At 35.7% G+C, this 20926-nt stretch overlaps 1 protein-coding gene across 9 annotated transcripts in view; it reads right to left on the reverse strand.

Moving 5' to 3' along the window:
- Nucleotides 1–1713: 1713 nt before the first annotated feature.
- CACNA2D1 (calcium voltage-gated channel auxiliary subunit alpha2delta 1) overlaps nt 1714–20926 on the reverse strand; it is a gene marked incomplete at both ends in the record, with an annotated part of 512237 nt that continues 493024 nt past the window's right edge. For 8 of the 9 annotated variants that reach the window (XM_082846527.1, XM_082846526.1, XM_082846525.1 and 5 more), the window contains 5 exons: nt 1714–1830; nt 16612–16694; nt 17817–17926; nt 20266–20395; nt 20799–20854. In XM_082846527.1, the coding sequence (XP_082702653.1) occupies nt 1714–1830; nt 16612–16694; nt 17817–17926; nt 20266–20395; nt 20799–20854 (496 nt within the window). Of the gene's footprint in view, nt 1831–14680; nt 14816–16611; nt 16695–17816; nt 17927–20265; nt 20396–20798; nt 20855–20926 lie in introns of those variants that run through there. The other variant, XM_082846520.1, reaches the window with a different exon arrangement.

The raw sequence follows: 20926 nt of genomic DNA on the forward strand, positions 1-20926 counted from the left end.
AAGAAAATTTCCAGCATAGACACACACCAATATTTGGCATGTTTGAAAAAAGAACAAATGCATTTTACCATTAAAAATATCTGCATACTTCCAGCAGAATTATTCCCTATAGTTAGAGTTACACATTCATTGTTTTTACCCTTTCTTCAAATACTGTTTACCCCTGAAAATAATCTTTAAAAGCATAAATAAATTCTGCTACCATATTACTCTATAATGAAATACCTAATTTACTACACTAGCCATTTTCACTAATGAGGCTGTATAAAAACAATTTTGATTATTCACAATCAAGTATTCGTGTGCATACATATAGATTCAAGGTTTCCTTTTTGTTCAGATGATTGTAAAACCCTCATCAAACTGCATGGAAATTTTGGTCAAGTGATCATACCATTTAAAACAGAGGGAACAAAAGCAGCAGCAGCAGCAAACCTGGGATTGTACGTGCTGCTATTCCAGCGAATAAAGAGGAAACCTAGGGTGAATCTTCATTGAGAACATATATGTACTCTTCAAAAAATAAATGTGTCAAATCTGATTTATGTACTTAAAATATCTGTACATAGGTTTTCAGGCAAAAGCACGAATCTGTATAAAATCCATTAATTCCCATTTCACCATTTACCTAATCCAATCATTCAGCATTTACACTGCACAGTATATTCAGAGTAGTTTAACGACATTTTAAAAGATGACTTAAGTGCATTACATTGCAAGGTTCAGATTCTTACGTAACAATAATGTCACTCAGTTAACTTTTCAATGGACTATACTCTACAGTAAGAGAAAAACAAACCGAAAGTTAAAATAGCAGCAGCATCATGCAAAATACCCTTGGTGACCAAAGTTCGTTTATCACAAGAAAAAACATTTCCCCTCCCCCCAACAAGCTTTCCTTAGAGCATTTTGAAATATCTGGCTAGCACTACAGAACTTTACTGTGAACAAAAAGAACATTGCATCAAAGCGTTTATTAAGGGCTCACATTTATGAGGAAATATGTCGCATATTAATTCTACCCTCAAGCACCTTTAATTTCTTAATTATTTTCAAACAACCAATTCATTACCCCACCAAAACTTGGTCATCATTTGTGTTATATTTCTGGCAGAGAAGCCATTCTTCATAAAGCATTTTATTCATGGCAATTTTTATCGTAGAAAATAAGCCATAATTTCTATTTTGACAGATTACACCAATGTTAATTATCTCTCTCTCTCTCCCTCTCTCTATGTATACGTTCAATAATAATTACTCAAAGCAGCAAATAATTTTGAACAGAAGAATAAGGAAAAAATAACTTTCTTTTCCCCTAGAGATTTTCTTGGTAAAAGAACAAGGATTGCAGCAAGTCAGAATTCCAGGTCAAAATTAAGATACTTTGTATGATTCATAAACAACTGTGTGGGGAGCCCTTTTACATGTAATCACCAACAATGCAACAACAAATTCTCAAATTTTCCAAGAGAGAGCATGTATAGTATTTTGCTTTGATGTTATATATATAGATGATGCAGGGTTCACACTTAAGGATCTGACACCCTGACATGCAGCCAGCGGGTGCCTTAAGAGTCTGTGTCTTAGAGTGATGCCACGGGATGGTCTGAGCTAGTGGTCTGCTGATTCCACAGTTGACCCTCTTTTAATGCAACGGAGGGCTCATGTTTTGGCAGGGTCTGGAGTTTAATATGCAGATTTGGTTTTAGAAGGTCATAACTGGTAGTGTCTGCTGCCAGATAAAAGCCAAAGTAGTACACACTGGATTCCGATGATGGACCACAGGGAGGGACTTAACCCAGAAACACCCCCGCAGTCGGTATAATCCTCCTGTTGGAAAGAAAAGGAAAACAGAAAACTCCTGAAAAATATTTAGTAAGACATCTCCCAGAGCACGCCGTGTTTAGTCCACTTCTGAACTCACCTTATAAAGCTGCTTTAATTTGAATCCAGATAATTTACACTGTCCTAGATTTTACTGTTCAACAAGTTTAGATAAAGCCGTTTTCCTAGTACCGTTTGAAGAATGCTTTACATTTTTAGTTGTAGATTCTGATGATTATGAAAGGAAATACTTTTATGCTGTTTTGAGTGATATTCCAATTTCTAAATTTGAAAAACCTTACTTTCACAGTATTAAATATCCTTCTATATTTATAAGTACAAGATATAAAAATAAAATTTCATAGTCTATTTTATAATTCCCAAGAATTATGATATTAACAATTATGCTCAATAAGGCAAAGTCTGAGATTGGTAAAATAAATAAATTTGAGAAATGAACTTCTATTTTCCCTATCCCTTATATCCAATTTCAAACGTGAATATATCATGCTGCACATGTAGCATCTGGACCTTCATCAAGAATTAAAATGAAGAATAATGTAGTTGAACCCTAAAAGAAAGGACACTCTGAAAACCTATATCCAAAATAAAGAGCTAAGCTAGCAGGAGAGGTTTATCCTGTTTAGAGAACCATGAAATAGAAGCTACATATTTGCTCATTTGGATCCCCCCCCCCCCCCCCCCGTCTAGTGGCAGATCATTAGATTCCTTGCTAACACAAAATTATTCTTTACCTTTTATTCCTAGGTTCTGTATTCTGTAACATTTTCTGCATCCTCTGATTCCTTTAAATATACTGAATTTCATTAAAAAAAACTTCCTATCTTAAGAGGTACAAACTATTAGGTATAAAATAAGCTAAAAGGATATCTTGTACAACATGGTATATAGCAACATTTTATAACTATAAATGGAATAAAACCTTTAAAAATTGTGAATCACTGTGTTTTACACCTGTAACTTAAATAATATTATAGGTCAACTATACTTCAATTAAAAAAAAACAACAACAAGAAAACCTCCCTTCTAATTATTTTCCTAAACATCTTTCAAGAATTCACTAATCCAAGGTTCATCTTCCAATAATCAAAATAATAGGTTATGTAAGAAAATAAATTTTCTAGTCTGAATAATTTTACAAAGACTCTGAGCTCCCAGAGACTAAAACATTGGCTCTTTTTGCTCATTAGAGTTTAATACAGTGCCTGCCACCAAGTAAATAACATTTTCTTTTTGAATTGTATTCTGAGGCAGCAGAAGTCTGTTAAAGAGAATTCTGAGGAAAAAAATCTATTAAGGAAAATTTTATTTTTCAAATCCCAGAAGTGGGATTGCTGGATTATATAGTAATTCTACTTTTAATTTTTTGAGGAACCTCAATATTGTTTTCCACAGTGACTGCACCAATTTACACTCCCACCAACTAAGTGTAAGGATTCCGTTTTATCCACATCCTTGACAGCATTTGTTATTTCTTGTCTTTGTGATAATAGTCATTCTAACAGGTGTGAGGTGATAACTCATTGTAGTTTTGACTTATATTTCTCTGATGTGTACTGATGTTGAGTATTTTTTCACATACCTTTTGGCCATCTGTATATCTTCTTTGTAAAAATGCATATTGAGATCCTTTGCTTATTTTAAAATCAGATTAGTTTTTTGATCTCGAATTATATGAGTTCTTCATATAGTTTGGATACTGGCTCCTTATCACATACATGATTTGCAAACATTCCCTCCCATTCTATGGGCTGTCTTTTAATTCTGTTGGTTTCCTTTGCTGTGCAGAAGCTTTTAAGTTTGATGTAGTCCCACTTTTTCATTCTTGTTTTTGTTGCCTTTGCTTTCTTACGGTGACAAGTCCAAAAAGTCATTACCAACACCAATGCCAAGGAGCTTACTCCCTATATTTTCTTCTAGGAGTTTTATGGTTTCAGGTCTTCAAGTCATTAAACCATTTTGAGTTGATTTTTGTGTATGGTGTAAGACAGTGGTCCAGTTTCATTCTCCTGCATATGGCTGTTCAGTTTTTCTAGCACTCTTTATTGAAGAGACTTTCTTTTCCCCAATGTATATTCTTGGCTCCTTTGTCATAAATTAATTGACCATATATGCATGGGTTATTTCTGGGTTCTCTATTCTGTTCCATTGGTCCGTGTCTTTTTTTATGCCAGTGCCATACTGTTTTGATTACTGTAGTTGTTTAATCTAGTTTCAAATCAGGATGTATCATGCATCCGACTTTGTTTTTCCTTCTCAAGATTGTGTTGGATATTTGGGTCTTTTGTGGTTTCATATATGTATTTTAGGATTGTTCTAATTCTGTGAAAATTGCCATTGAAATTTTGATGGGTATTGCATGCAATCTGTAGATTATTTTGGATGGTATGGACATTTTAACAATTCTTTTACTCTATGAGCCCTGAATATTCTTCCATTTATTTGTGTTGTCTTCAGTTTCTTTCATTAATGTCTTATAGTTTTCAGTGTATATTAGTTTTGTATCTTGTAAATGCTTTTCCTGCATCTATTAAGATGATCATATGATTTTTAGCCTTCATTTTGTTAATGTATGTATCACATCAATTGATTTGTGGATCTTGAACAATCCTTGCATTCCTGGAATAAATCTCACTTGATCACGGTGTATGACCCTTTTAATGTGTTGTTGAATTAACCTTGATAATATACTGTTGAGGAATTTTTCATCTATTTTCATCAAGGATATTGGCCTAAAATTTTCTTGTAGTATCCTTGTCTGGTTTTGGTATCATGGTAATAAGGCTGGCATTGTAAAAGTGAATCAGGAAGTGTTCATTCCCCTTTAATTTTTTGGAAGAGTTTGGAAGGACAGGTATTAATTGTTCTTTGAATGTTTGGTAGAATTCACCAGTGAGGCCATCTGGTCGTGGACTTTGTTTCTTGGGAGGTTTTTGATAACTGATGCAATCTTCTTACTAGTAATTGGTCTGTTCAGATTTTCTATTTCTATTTTTTCATGATTCAGTCTTGATAGGTTGTATGTTTCTAGGAATTTACCCATTTCTAGGTTGTCGAATTTTTTGGCAATTTTTACATTGTCTTGGTATTTCTCCCTTTAAGTCTGTTAATTTTTACTTTTATATTTAGGTGCTCCTGTGTTGGGTGCATATTTACAAATGTTTATATCCTTTTGTTGGATTGACCACTTTATCATTATGTAATGACCTTGACTGTCTCATTACAACTTTTAAGTCTATTTTGCCTATGTATACCCACCCCAGCTTTCTTTTGGTTTCCATTTGCATGGAATATCTTTTTCCATTTCAGTCTGTGTATGTCCTTAAAGTTGAAATTAGTTGACTCTAATACACAGCATAAAATCATCTCCTGTTTTTTTAATAGATTCTGCTACTCTATTTCATTTGATTGGAGAATTTAGTCCATTTAACATTTAAAGTAATTGTTGATAGTAATTATTATTACTACAATTTTGTTAAATTGTTTTTGAGCTATTTTGAAATTCCTTTGTTCTTTTTCTCTTATTGCTCTCTTCATTTGTGAGTTGATCATTTTCTATAGTGGCATGCTTAGATTCCGTTCTCTTTATCTTTTGTGTATCTACCATAGGTTTTTTGCTTTGTGGTTATTATAACAACTGTTATAAATATAACATTTTATGTAAGCCTCATAATATTTAGTGTTATAAATAAGCCTCATAAGAAGTTGATAACAACTTAAGTTCAAATGTATTCTAAAACCCTACACTCTACTTCCTCCTCCATTTTGTTTTTTATTTCAAAATTTACATATCTTTAGTCTGTGTATCCATTACTTATTGTATGATAGTTATTTTTACTATATTTGTCTTTTAACATTCATACTAGATATATAAGTGATTAACCCACTATCATTACAATGTTAGATTATTCTGAATTTAACTATATATTGGTCTTTACCAGTGAGATTTATACTTTCATGTTTTCCTGTTACTATTTAGTGCTGTTTTGTTTCAGCTTAAAGGAACACCTTTAACATTTCTTGTAAGGCCAGTCTAGTGGTGATGAACTCCTTTAGCTTTTGCTTGTCTATAACTCTTCTCTTCACCTTCAAAGTGGAAGGACAGTTTTGCTAGGTAAAGTATTTTTGGTTGGCAGGTTTTTTTCTTTCAGTACTTTGAATATATCATGCCACTTCCTGCAGGCCTGCATATTCTGGTGGAAAGATCCTGGTAGCCTTAGAGGTTTCCTTGTATGTTACAAGTTGTTTTCCTTGCTGCTTTTAAGATTCTCTCCTTGTCATTTACTTAAAAAAAATTTTTTTTATATTAGAATATAGTTGATATACAATGTTGTGTTAATTTCAGGTGTACAGCAATGTGATTGTTTCACATAGACATATATCTACTCTTTTTTCAGATTCTTTTCTTATATAGGTTATTACGGAGTGTTGAGTGGAGTTCCCTGTGCTTTACAGTAGGTCCTTTTTGATTATCTATTTTACATATAGATCAGTGTGTATGTGTTGATCCCAACCTCCTAATTTATACCTCCCCCAACGTTTCCCCTTTGGTAACCATAAGTTTCTTTTCGAAGTCTGTGAGTCTGTTTCTGTTTTGTAAATAAGTTCATTTGTACCATTTTTTAAAAATTCCACATATAAGTGATATCGTATGATATTTGTCATTGTCTTATTTCATTTAGTATGATAATCTCTAGGTCCATCCATGTTGCTGAACATGGCATTATTTGGTTCTTTCTTATGGCTGTATATATGTGCCACATCTTCTGTACCCACTCCTCTGTTGGACATTTAGGTTGCTTCCATATCCTGGTTATTGTAAATAATGCTGCTATGAGCACTGGCGTTCATGTTTATTTTCAAAGTATGGTTTTCTCCAGGTATATGCCCAGGAGTGGGATTGCTGGATCATATGGTAGCTCTATTTTTAGTTTTTTAAGGAACATCCAGACTGTTCTCCATAAAGGTTGTACCAATTTACATTCCCACTAACAGTGTAGGAGGGTTTCCTTTTCTCTGCATCCTCTCCAGCATTTATTGTTTGTAGACTTTTTGATGATAGCCATTCTGACTGGTGTGAGGTGATACCTCATTGTAGTTTTGATTTGCATTTCTCTAATAATCAGTGATGTTAAGCATCTCTTCATGTGCTTTTTGGCCATTTGTATGTCTTATTTATTTTTAATTAATTTTTATTGGAGTATAGTTGATTTACAATGTTGTGTTAGTTTCTGCTGTACAGCAGTGAATCAGTTATACATATACATTTATCACTCTTTTGTAGATTCTATTCCCATATAAGTCATTAGAGTATTGAGTAGAGTTCCCTGTGCTATACAGTAGGTTCTTGTTAGTAATCTCCAAATTTATCCCTCCTGCCCCCCCCCCCCATATCCCACAGTAACCTTACATTTGTTTTCTATATCTGTGACTCTATTTCTATTTTGTAAACAGGTTCATTTGTACCATTTTTTTTAGATTCCACATATCATCTGTATGTCTTCTTTGGAGAAATGTCTTTTTAGATGTTCTCATTTTTTGATTGGGTTATTTGGTTCTTTTTGATATCGAGCTGCATGAGCTGTTTATCTCTTTTGGAGATTAATCCCTTGTCTGTCACTTTGTTTGCAAATCTGTTCTCCCATTATGTGGGTTGTCTTCGTTTTGTTTATGGTTTATTTTGCTGTGCAAAAGCTTTGGAGTTTAATTAGGTCCCATTGGTTTGTTTTTATTTTCATTACTCTAGGAGGTGGATCCAAAATATCTTGCTGCGATTTATGTCAGAGTGTCCTGCCTCTGTTTCCTCTAAGAGCTTTATAGTATCCAGCCTTACATTTAGGTCTTTAATCCATTCTGAGTTTATTTTTGTGTATGGTGTTAGAGAATGTTCCAGTTTCATTCTTTTACATGTAGCTGTCCAGTGTTCCCAGCATCACTTATTCAAGAGACTGTCTTTTCTCCACTGTGTATTCTTGCCTCCTTTGTCACAGATTTACTTTTGATAATTTAATTAAAATATGTCTTTGTATGGGTCTCTTTTACTTTAATTGAAATATATTTGAAATATAACATTGTGTAAATTTAAGGTATACATGTTAATATGATAATTTATGTATTGTAATATGATTGCCATTAAAGTGATAATTAGCACCTCTATCACATTACATAGTTGTCCATTTTTAGTAGTTGTAATAATTCATTTTTAATCTCTTAGCATATTTGATGAATATAATCGTTTTCTATATTCACTGTACTGTGCATTAGCTCTCTAGGGCTTACTTACTGCTTGTTTTAAGACTGTGCCCTTGAACAACATCTGTCTTATCCCCTAACCCCCATTCCATGGTAACCACCATTTATTTCTGTTTTTATGAGTTTGGCCTTTTAGATTCTACACACAGTACTTGTCTTTCTCACTTAGCATAATGTGCCCAAGGTCCATCCATGTTGTTGCAAATGGCAGGCTGTCTTCCTTTCTCATGGCTGAAAAATATTACATTGTGTCAGTAAAAATCCCACTTCTTATTTTATCCATTGGTTGATGGCCATTTAGGTTGTCTCCACATCTTGGCTGCTGTGAATAACGCTGCAGTGAATGTGGGAGTACAGATATCGCTTCAAACTCCTGTTTTCATTTCCTTTGCACATATACCCAGAAGTAGAATTGATGGATCATGTGGTAGATTTTTAATTATTTGAGAAACCTCTATATTGGTTGCAGTAATTTACATTCCCACCAACAGTGTATAAAGGTTCCCTTTTATTCACATCTCCCCAGCACCTGTTGTCTCGTCTTCTTGATGACATCCATTCTAACAGGTGTGAGGTGATAGCTCACTGTAGTTTTGTGTTTCCCTGATGATTAGTGATATTGAGAATCTTTTCATGTGCCTCTTGGCCATTTGGATGTCTTCTTTGGAAAAATGTATAGTTTTTCTGCCCTTTTTTTAGTTGGATTATTTGTTGTTTCTTTTTCTTTGAGTTTTTAAATATATTTTGGATCCTAACCCCTTATCTAATACATGGTTTGCAAATTTTTTCTTGCATGCTGTAGGATGCATTTTCATTTGGTTAATTGTTTCTTTTGCTGTGCACAATTGTTCAAGTTTGATGTAGTTCCATTTGCTGATTTTTGCTTTTATTGTTTGTGCTTTTGGTGTTATATCCAAAAATCACTCTCAATACCACTGTTGAGGAGCCTACTCTCTGTTTCTACTAAGTTTTATAGTTATTAGGACTTGTGTTAAATCTGTGATCCATTTTGAGTTAATTTTTTGTGAGCGGTAAGATAGGGGTCCAATTTCATTGTTCTGCATGTGTTTATCCAATTTCCCCATTACCATTTGTTGAAGAGACTATCATTTCCCCATTGGGTATTCTTGGCTCCACTATCAAATATTAGTCGACTGTGTATGCAGGGGTTTAATTCTGGGCTCTCTTCCGTTCTGTTAGTCTGTGTCTATTATGCCAGTATCCTACCCTATTTTAAAAATTACTGTAGCTTTGTAGAATAGTCTGAAAACAGGACGTTTGATACCTCTGGCTTTGTTCTTTTTCCTGAGAAATGCTTTGACTATTTTGCAGACTTTGTCACTTCATACAAATTTTAGGTTTTTTTTTTTTTTCTATCTCTGTGAAGAATGCCATTGGTTTTTTGATGGGGATTGTGTTGAATCTAAGGTGACTTCGAGTAGTACAGACATTTTAACTGTCAGTTCTTATGGTCCATCAGCATGGATGTCTTTCCATTTGTGTCAACTTCGATTTCTTTTAGGAAAGTCATGTAGTTTTGATTGTACAGAACTTTCACTTCCTTGGTTAAAGTAATTTCTGGGTATTTCATTGTTTTTGATGTTATTGTGAGTGTGACAGTTTTATTTTTCAGACATTTCATCCTAGTGTATAGAAATGCCAACTGATTTTTGTATGTTGATTTTATATCCTGAAATTTAGTCAAATTGTTGATTAGTGCCAGCAGTTTTTTACTGGAGTTTTTTATATACAGAATCATATCATGTGCAAATAGTGACAGTTTTACTTCTTCCCTCACTATGAGTTTGGAGGTATTACCTCTTCCTCACTTGGTTTGGATGTATTTGGATAACTCTTATTTGTAACTCTCTGGGCTTCCTGGATTTGGGCATCTGTTTCTTTTCCTAGGTTAGGAAAGTTTTCACTCATTATTTCTTCAAAAAGTTTTCTGCCCTTGTCTGCTTTTCTTCTTCTGGGACACTATAACGTGAATTTTGGTCTGCTTGATGTTGTCTCATAAGTCCCTTTAGCTATCTTCACTCTTTTTTTAAATTCTTTTTTCTTTTTGCTCCTTGATGGGATGAATCACTGCCCTGTTTGTGAGTTTACTGATACTTTCTTCCACTTCATCCGGTCTGCTATTTGAACTCCTCACTGCTGAATTTTTCAATATAGTTATTGTATTGTATTCTTTGGCTCTGTGCCTTCTGTTTGGTACTTTGTGTTTTCTTTGTTCAAATTCTCAGTTCACGCATTCTTGTCCTGACATGGTGACCATCTTTATGACCAAATTTTGAACTCTTTCTCATGTCAGTCACTCTTCTCTGTTTTATTAAGGCCTGTTTGTGGAGTTATATCTTTTTCTTTTAAAACACATTTTTCTGTGTCTTCATTTTCCTTGACTCTCTGTGGTGGTTTTTCTGCATTAGATAAAAGAACCACCTCTCCCCGTCTTGAATTGGCTTTTTCTTCCTGGATCCCCCTAGTTGAGGACGTGCTAACATCCGTCAGTGTCTCAGTGGGGAAGACTTCAGTCAGCATCAGGTACAGGCTGATTGGAAGCCAGATTCTCAGGCAGCAGCTTTCAAAGCATACCAAAAGACCACTTTCAGGGCAAGACTGAGAGACGGGCATTTCTCTCCACTCCCTCTGTCCTGAATTGAGGGAATAGCCAGTTGAGAACTATTTGTTTGCTATGGTCCAGGATCCTTTGGTGCTTGTGAATGCCAGCCCTGCTGGTTACCAGAGCCAAGTGATAAAGGGGTGTGTCCTTTGGGCAGCCACCTCAAAGGCCAGGATGCCAGGTGGGTTCACAAGCTTCTTTTAGGAAGGCACCACTGACCTGGAGTGGGACAGAGGGTCAGTAGGCATAGGCTACCCCTTCCCCTGTCTCCAGGGAGTCTTGCAGTAAGCCCCCAAAGCTGAGCTAAATTAGAAGCCTTACTTGCAGGCAATAACATTTAAGGTATGCAAATAACCTCTGTGAGGAAATGACTGGGAGAAGTGCATTTCTCTCGGCTCCTGTTTCTCTGAGCTTTGGAAGGATAGCCATGGTGAGTCCTTGCGAATCTGTTAAGAATTGTTTCTTTGTTGGCTACAGTCCTGTGGGTCTCATGGACACAAGCGCCATTAGGCGTTCAGAGCTAGGAGTTTTGGGGGCCCACCCCCCCATGAGAGTCTTGGGGTGACAGATGTTCAATCTAAACCCTTCACTGCTCAGGGAGAAGCTGGGTGTTGTGAGTTCCCTTCTAATTTTATGCTGCTGTGCTCAGTGTGGGGTTTATGGAGATAAAGTTCCTCAGCCTTTCCTACCCATTTGGATGTATATTACGTTTGCCCAGTGCATAGGGGTTGCTCATCTACTGTCTAGATTTATATACTTTCTAGATGTCTTTCAGAGGGAACTGCTCTGTTTATAGGTGTAGATTTGGTAGGTCTGTGGGTTCAGGTGAGCTTTAGGCAACCTATGTTGCCATCTTGGACCAGAACCTCAATAACTCACACTTTTATATCTTCAGCCCTGAAAGTTCCGCTGACCTCCACATTCATTGATCACTATCAATCACCTCTCCTTCTGATCCGCAGAAAGATCTCAAACTTGTCCCCAAATATTATTTTTCTGAATGACACTTCTAGGAGTAATGGATCAGGTCAAAGACAACAAGTCATCTGTGATTCCTCCTTTTTCCCCTCAAATCTAATCTATCAGCTTGTCCTCTTAACTCTAGCTTCAAAATATAGCCCCAAACATACTACTTACCGTATCATGTCCAAATTACCATTACTTCTTGCCTACACTCCTGCAAAAGCTGCTTCACCTCTCTCTCTGCTTCTACTCGTGCCCTTTAACAACTTTTTCTCCAAAAAGCAGTCTTCTTAAAACCGTAAATCAAATCCTTTCATGCTCTTCTTGAAATTTCTCATAACAAAATCCAAATTTCTTATGAAGGCCTAAAAAGCCTTAGGTGGTCTGCAGCCTGCCTGCTTCTCCATCTTTATCCTAACCACTCGCACTGCTCCGATAACACTAACTTTCTCTGCAACAGGTCAAGGTATTACTATCTCAGGACTTCTGCACGTCCTCTTCTCTTTGTTCAAATACCTTTCCCTTTAAGTAGGTTAACCAGGTAAAAAAACAGAGTGCTGAGTTACATATGAACTTGAGATAAAAAATTAAATTTTAGTATAAATGCATCTTAAATATCTCATGCATAGAAGAATGGCCTGATACATAGTAGGTGTACTGTAAGTACTCGATAAGTGAGTAGTGTGTGCTCCAATGAAGCACTACATAGATTGATGGGTTAGGAACACTGTAAACGTAAAATACTAACTTAAAGGCTTAATTGTCACTTCACCAGGAGAGCTCCCCAGTTCAAGTATTAATTTGATGGAGTGGAAAATTAGCACACATACAAGACCCACTGATGTATTAACGTCAAATACATCCTTATGTTCTAGAAATGTTATGGAAAGAAAAATATTCTCTCTGGCTCTGCTTCCATTGTTTTTATTTTTATATTTCTAGTGGGTTTTTTTGTGTGTGGGGGGGTTCATTTCCTCCGTGTGATGATGAGATATGTCTGTTTCAGTCTGGGAGGTGGTAGTTCAGATAACTTATTTGGAGTCCCTGAAGTCTGCATGTAGAGTCACACTGAAAAATCTGTCCCTTCAGTTTCCTGATCGTGTTTTCTCATGTGTTTTGCATGGGCAACCACATCTACCAAGACTTGTAATTATTATATGGAAGTAAATTATGAGATACATTCTAAAAACATTCTAAATCACAAATGCATAGATGTGGGAGAAACCTCAGCATTTTTTTCTATCTTAAAGAAAAGAGACCAAAATCCCACTAACACCACGACCAGAAAACTCACTCTGATTTTTAAAGATTATTGTAGTAGATAATAATAACAGACTGGTAGCTGGTTTCAGCTTAAAATAGTAAAGGGATACAGTGCCAACATTATATACATACGTTTTAAAATATGAGTAATGTAAAAATTTAATTTTAAAATTAAATAATTTTAAATGAGTAATTCTAAAATATGAGTAATTTTATTTGATTTCCTTCTAGGGATCTCTTTCAAAATACTCTTAGTAAAGATATCAACTAAGAATCCCTCATTCTTTTTTTCTTTCCCATTACTAATTAAAAGAAAAAGATGTCTAAACCATAGTTATAGTCATGATTTCACCCCAAGGCTTACTTTTTAAAACCACGTATGCTAGTGAGTAAAATCCTCTTCATTTTTCTCTTAGACAAGTATTACTAAACCCTTACTCTCCCTTTCTTTCCCCAACCAGAACCTGGGGTGACTATTTGCGAACAGTAAGAGTTCAAATCACTGGTAAGAACATCCACCAAATAATAGCTAACTTTTGAATTTAGATAGGTCTATACTTACGTCACCCACAGCAGCTTCAAAGAAAATGCATATTTAAAATTATTTAGGCAGGTAGATACTACACGTAACTCTTTTAATCGGAATAAGAGCCCTAACAAATAGTTTCCTACAGAGAACCTTAACACACTTACCACATTAATTCATGAGGTAGGTTTAATGTACGTATGTGTATACATAGCTATACACACATTTATTCTGCATATTCATTTTTCATGTACCCAGTAACGTGCATTTATCAGTTATGGTTGCATAAGATAATGAACTTCCTCAATAGTACATGTTATTGGCTTGCTTTACTTTCTTCTTTGATAAACTTTAGCTTTTTCTTTACCACTTAAATCTTCAAAACCATTATTTTACTATCCCAGAACAAATTTAGTTTTTTCTGACACTCCCTCTGCTTCACTTTCCCCTCCTCGATGAGCTCACTGCATTTATAGTAATGGCCACATCTCCATCTAGTGGTTTCCTAACCAATGAAAACCTGGACAGCAATGAAGAAGGAATACGACAAAAGTGGTCTAGTTACAACAATCATGATTCCAGACCATAAAAAAGAAACTGCAAAACTGTAAATGGAACCCTGAATGTAAACTCAGGCCCTAAAATATCTATTCAGTCATACTGAGTATGTAAGTCAGAAATTTGTCAAAGAGTAACAAATAATGATAATCTTCACCTAGATAATGTAAGTTATACTAAAGCACTTCACTAAGAATATCAATATCTAAAAAATCTAAAAATGCTGTTTAAACCATATCTGTTTAGAAAGGAAAAGAAAAATTAGATAATGACCTTAGAAGGTACCGAATAATGCTTATTAATAAAATTGAAACAGATCATTAATTTTATGTTAGCATCTTCTGAAACAAAATTGATGACCAACTCTAATAATTGTCCTTAGGGTATTACTTTTAAGTAAAAAGTAAGACATTGTGAAGCATATAAAATTTTTTTTCTCCACACTGACTTCATCTTTATACAAAACCTTATGAGAAATTACTCATTTTTAAATAAATATAGGAAACTGATATGCTCTGTTCAGGATTAGAAACTTATGTAACATTTGAAAGCTGCTATTCTCAAAACAACATTACTACTGGCATTTTAATAACCTGGTTTCAGGACATTTATTATAGTGGATTTAGGGATATGGATTACTTTTTAAAATTTTAAGCCAAACGCAAAAACAAAGAAAAATTAGAGAAAGTGACTGACCATCCACACCACATGAAAACTTGCAGTAAAATGAAGATAGGAGCTGACATCATGGTACAGGCACGACTCGTTGTGCATATAAGTTGATCCTATTAATAACGGGCAAAGTAGCAAGTACAGGAAAAGGAAGGAAAACACAGAAGACATACAAGATGAGATTTCATGCAATTTGCTGGCAGTTAGCAGTTTATGTGAGCCTCCATCCAGAGCAGATTCACAGTGACCATTGCAAATAAGCATTACCAAAATATTCCACTGCCAAAAAAACACAAGACATTATTAGCACATTAAGCTACTGAGCAAAAGTTGTACTTTCACACACACTCCACTGTATAATTTATAGGAACTTGAGTATTGGAAATTTTTGTCTTTGTAAAATCTGCATTATGCCATGATCAAAAAGATAGTTACCTATGGTGAAAATATTGGGGGTAATGGTTTTTATATGAGCTTTCAAGTGCATCTGAGTAAATTTAATCTCAGTCTTTGGTAACAAATAATTGATGAGGGAAGTTTCCCTAATGAGTGATACTACCCTTGGGCCCACAAACAACACTCTTTGGGGAATGATTTGACGTGGCCAAAGTTCCTGAAGGTATATAGTAGACAGAACAACAGAAGTCCTCATATCTGGATTTCATTTAAGGCTCACGGTAAAATGAAAAAAAATCAAGTAGCTGCAACTTTGAATCACTTTTCCCCTCAGAGAGGAATGATCAATAATAGTCCTTACAGAGACAACCGGGATTTATTGGCTAAAACATTTCGCTTTTTTAGCCTTATTCCCATCACTGATTTTATTTCTTCTTTGCTCCACTTTATATTATCTACTTGCATGCTATGCATCTATGGAAATGCCTTATTCTTTTTTGGAACAAATGTGGCTATGTGTATTTGAGTAAATAAGTACATATTAGGTAAATCTGTTCTAAATAAACAACCACCTCTAGAAATGCACATTAATCGATAAATGACCTGACGTGTTTTTAGAATAAACAGTTCCCCAGATGATAACGCTTTATGTTTGCAAGCCACTTTATGCTGAGAGACATGACAGATTGGAGAACTGAGAAATATTATTTTTAAAATTTTAGCTTTTTATAAGTGGTGAGAACTTTTTATATGGGCTTTATGCTTGAGAGTAAAGCTTCTTAAAAATTAAAATCATTCGAAAAGCATGAAGCTGCTTCTATACACAGTAAGTCCAAATAGTGTTTATGAGAGAAAGACAGCTGACCTATAGGAAAGGTAGTAGTCATCTTAAATAACATACATTAAATATGCTTTGTAAAATTATACCAACTTAACCCTGTGTTATTGACCTGGCCAGGTTTCAAACAATATAAAAAGTAATACAATTAAGAGAAATAATACAAACCTAACAGGTGGCAGAATTAGAAACCATGTAAAGTACAATTACAAACTAAGGGGACGATAGTGATTTAACAGGTTTTTAAATACACTGAATGAAGACTAAACACAGAAAATGTTATACTAAAAATAACTGTTATATCTTCAGGATTGGAATGTAAATGAAGGTGGGCAACTCATATACCATTAGTAATGTTTACTGTCAGTTACTGGTCATTAGAAAGTTTTAAAATCATCAGATCTGTGATCTTGGATTATTAGTAAATTGGTCGGCATTGTGTTTGAAAGTACAATTTCTGTGGAAAGGACAGAAGAGGCAACTGTTAAGCTTATGCTAACCATGAAAAATACTGAAATAAAAAATCTGTATACCAGCAAGTATGTCATGTTAATGAGAAACACTATGGTTATGGTTTAGACATTACACTGGAGTTAAAACTACAATTTGTCTCCTTAAATTATTGTGACCATTGAGTTCTATATTTTAATACAGCAAATGTTTGGTCTTACTTACCAAGGCATTGTTATCAAAGCAGACGTCAGGTCCTTTTCGGTATCTGGGTTGCTTCACCATATCACAAGGATCTGGACCATCAGCTATAAGAAACTTGTTAAGGAATATGAAGTTACTTTTTTTTTTACACAATTAAAAAATACAATGCAACACACTTATTTCTCAAAGCAAGCCAGAGAAACCGATGCCATTATTCTGGCCCCACACAACCAGTTCAAGTACTATGGGATTTAAAGTACTGAACTGCCGCAAATTTTCTCCTGTCTAGGGCCTGTGTGAAGAGATCAATGCTTTACACAGCATGGTCGCTGGCACAGAGGAAGTACTCAGTAAATATTTGTACAATACAAGTGGATGAAATCTGCAAATGACGTAGCATATAAGACAGGGTCATACACGTAAGACCATAAGGGAGGGCCTGGGTGCCTCCTATTTAGCAAGACAGAAATAGAAACTAATTCCTAGTAATAAACATCAGTTCCAAACATAGGTGAGGACTATTTTTTTTTCCAGAAACAGCAAAAACTAGAGGCAGTCTACCGAACCTCTGCCTGCAATGCTTCAATGGTCATTTCACTGTCTTTTAGCATATTTACTACCCGAAGTCTTTTTAGCATTACTGCCATGGCAGTTCTAGCATACAAGAGGATTTACCTTCTTTTTTTAAGGCTGAATAATATTCCATTGTAGGTATAGACCACATTCAACTCCATTTTTGATTACTGGCTGTTGACAGCTTTCATGCCACAATAATCCCTTTTCCCTTCTGTCCCACACCTGGGCGAGCTGACAGGGAAGACTGAGTGTCCCCTCCTTTGGCACTGCCTGGAAGTTTGGGCCAACAAGCCCCAGGCAGCACTGGCAAAAGCCCAGCATGGTCCCCAACGACCATAAAACCCCGAGCCAGGTACTTCTCCCTGCTCTCTCTAGCCATTTTCAGGGCTACTTGGGAACCTGCACTGCTCTCTCCACAAAGACTCACGGTACCAGTAGGAAGCCTTTCACATCCTCTTGGTGCAGGTGTAGCATCATCAGTCTTGACATCCAAATGAAATTTTGTGTGGAGGGTCCCTTCTGCCTCTGTGAGGTGATCTCAGCACTCTGTGATCTATTTCTCTTTCTGGGCACGAACAACGCGATGGGGTTAAAAACGCACAGCTTTAAGATGGTTTTCCATTCCAAACCTCTCCAACGTCAAAGGATACAAGTCTGTTCTGCTTGTATGAGCAATCGCGTGTCACAGGGACAAGTCCCTTTGCTCTCAACCATTATGAATACTAAGTTGGTGTTCATAAGTTTTTCTACGTGGAAGATTCTGTAAAATAAATACTTTTAAAAATCAGAAAAAATTATCATGAGAAAATAGATTTCAAAGACTTTGACACATTAAAATAAAAGAAAATAGGACCTTTGAAACAAAGCATCACCTACACGAACAGTAACACTGAATGATTTTAGGAGAGAAAGATCACCATGTTTGATTAACATGGACATGCTATCTCTCAAATGAATACTAAAAAAATTCCAACAGATGCTTTAAGTGTGACCTTTGTTTCTTAAGTGATAGTCCTCAATGCAAAATGAACACCATCTAGTCGTTTCATTTTACATATTTAGGGAATTGTGGTATCTATCACTGAAAATGTGCCCAAGTTGCCTTATTTTACAGTAAAGGAAAGTAGGAGCACAAAAATGGCTCAGCACTTCCCCAAGTCATGGCAGACTGAAGTCTGGATCAGTGCTGTTCAACCAACTTTCTGTGAAGACAGAAACGTCTTCCGCTTTAACCAGCATGGTAAACAACTGCCGCCTGAGGCTACTGAGCACCTGAAATGGTGACTAGCGTGACTGAGGCACAAAACTGTAATATTAATCAATGCCACTGATGATTAAAATTGCCACCTGTGGCTGGTCACTACTGAGTTGGGACAACACAGGCAAAGACAGAATTATGGGCTTTGAATTCCATGCAGTGTTTTTTTCCACATCTTAAGCTGCTTCTACCTTCCACAATAAAAATGTAGATCTGTCATTAAAGAGTAATTTATTTTTCAAAGAATGGGATTTATTTTTTAAACCTATTGAAGTTGGGACACAGCATAAAGTTACACAGCGCAAATGTAAGCATGATTTAACTTAATATCTTATAATGATCTTTACAGTTTAATTTAGTATTTTTTTTTTTTTTTTTGCGATATGCGGGCCTCTCACTGTTGTGGCCTCTCCCGCTGCGGAGCACAGGCTCCGGACGCGCAGGCTCAGCGGCCATGGCTCACGGGACCAGCCGCTCCGCGGCATGTGGGATCTTCCCAGACCGGGGCACGAGCCCGTGTCCCCTGCATCGGCAGGCGGACTCTCAACCACTGCACCACCAGGGAAGCCCCTTAGTCATTTTTTAAAGTATATATTGCTATTACTGAACATCAATCAATGAAAGCCCAAAGACTCTAAACTCTTTCTGATGTACCCATTAAACATGCCACAGTTCTGTTTCCTGAAGGTGATGTTCAGGTGATGTTCTGATATACTAATCTCGAAACAAGACGGTCTGCTTTTTTCTGAGTACATGCCTTACTCTGCCCCTTTCCTCTTCCTCCTCCTAGGATATACAGGTTTAATAAAGTAAGTCATAAAATCATACTGACCATGTCTATTAAAAATTTGTGCTAGTTTCAGTTAACCCCCTGTGAAAATATATATATTTTTAACTGTTACAGACTTCTTTTCCAAATCGCCTAGCAACTACCTATTCCATCCCTGTCAGCTGCTCAGATTACCTCACCCCCTCATCTTTCCTCTTCCCTCTGTTAACATTTCTTCTAGAACAAGCTGTCCTCAGCTACTGAAAACAAAGTGTCCCAACTCTGTGCCTTTCTGCTCCGTTCTCAGGGATCCTGTGACATGGATTATCCCTTTCCTTTCAAAACTTCGAAAATCTCCCACCTTGCCTTTCTCTCTCTCATTACAACAAAATTAAACTTCTCCATCTCTTCCAAAATGTTTTCAAGATGTTTTATGGGCGGTGATGACTAACATTAAGCTTGATTTTAGGAAATGATACGTTCTCCTAGTTCTTTCAGTTTCAACTCAAAGATACATTCAATTCTGAATTTAAGTGAAGACTACAAGTAAAACTTACTAGCCAAGAATATTTTTGTTAACCTGTTTAGTAAATATAATTAATTCCAATCTTTCAGTTTCAACTCAAAGATACATTCAATTCTAAATTTAAGTGAAGACTACAAGTAAAACTTACTAGCCAAGAATATTTTTGTTAACCTGTTTAGTAAATATAATTAATTCTAATCTTATCAGAGAAAATAATCTCTGAAACTATCTCAACATTAGAAAAATTTTAATATGGATTCTTCTAGACAAAATATAATACAATCAAATTCCTCTATATTCTGCCTAAAAGTGGGTATAATTTTTTTGATCACGTAATTATTACCGTTGAAGGGATTACAACTTATCAGAGTTAGAATTAATTTTAAAAACCTTCAGAGAAACTGAAGAGCTCTGATTATTTTCAAAGCAGTTATTCAGATCTCTCGCACTCAAAAGACAACCTCCGTTATTTTCTGTGACGATTATAAAAGTGAATACAATTTCTTAGTCAAACAGGACTAGTCCAGAAATGAAGAAACAAATTACCTGGAACAGTTTCCACAGTCTAATACACCGCTGAATGATTTACTATCATTATCGAAGAAATACTGGGTTTGTTCGGTAATGCAGCTCTGCTTTGATAGAGAGGCTGTGAAGTCGTCATCTTCCATCTCAACTGTGGGGAAGATAAAGACCATCACCATGAGAGGACACTTCACTCGGTCTCCCAGAGCTTTCATTTCTCACAGAGCAAAACAAATGTATGAGGGCAGGCACCTCAACTGGCTTGTTTACTCCGTGTGGCGTAGTGGCAGCCCTTAAAGATGCCCAATAACTATCAATAGAATAAATGAATTTGAATACATTTGAGTTTGAATACAGCTGCAAAACAGAGGCCAATGTGACCTAGGAATGTTTCTAAGGCAGTAGGAAAGTTCTGACAAAGAGATTTCAACCTACAAAAGTGTTAAATGGACGATCTCTCTCTCTCTCACACACACGCACTTTCTGAGCTTTGAACTCGGAGCATCCAAAAAGAAAATGTTAATTATTATGACAGTATCTGAGCATTTACATACCTGCCTCAAGAAGTCGTGGAAAGGTCAAACTCAAGAGAAACTGCTGTAGAATAGACCTGAATTTTAAATATGAAAAAGTATTGATATTTTCCTTCATAAATTAACAAAAACCAGAGTATTTTTGGCAT

This window comes from Leucopleurus acutus (genome assembly GCF_964270905.1).
Source record: "Leucopleurus acutus genome assembly, chromosome: 9".
NCBI classification, from domain to species: Eukaryota; Metazoa; Chordata; class Mammalia; order Artiodactyla; family Delphinidae; genus Leucopleurus; species Leucopleurus acutus.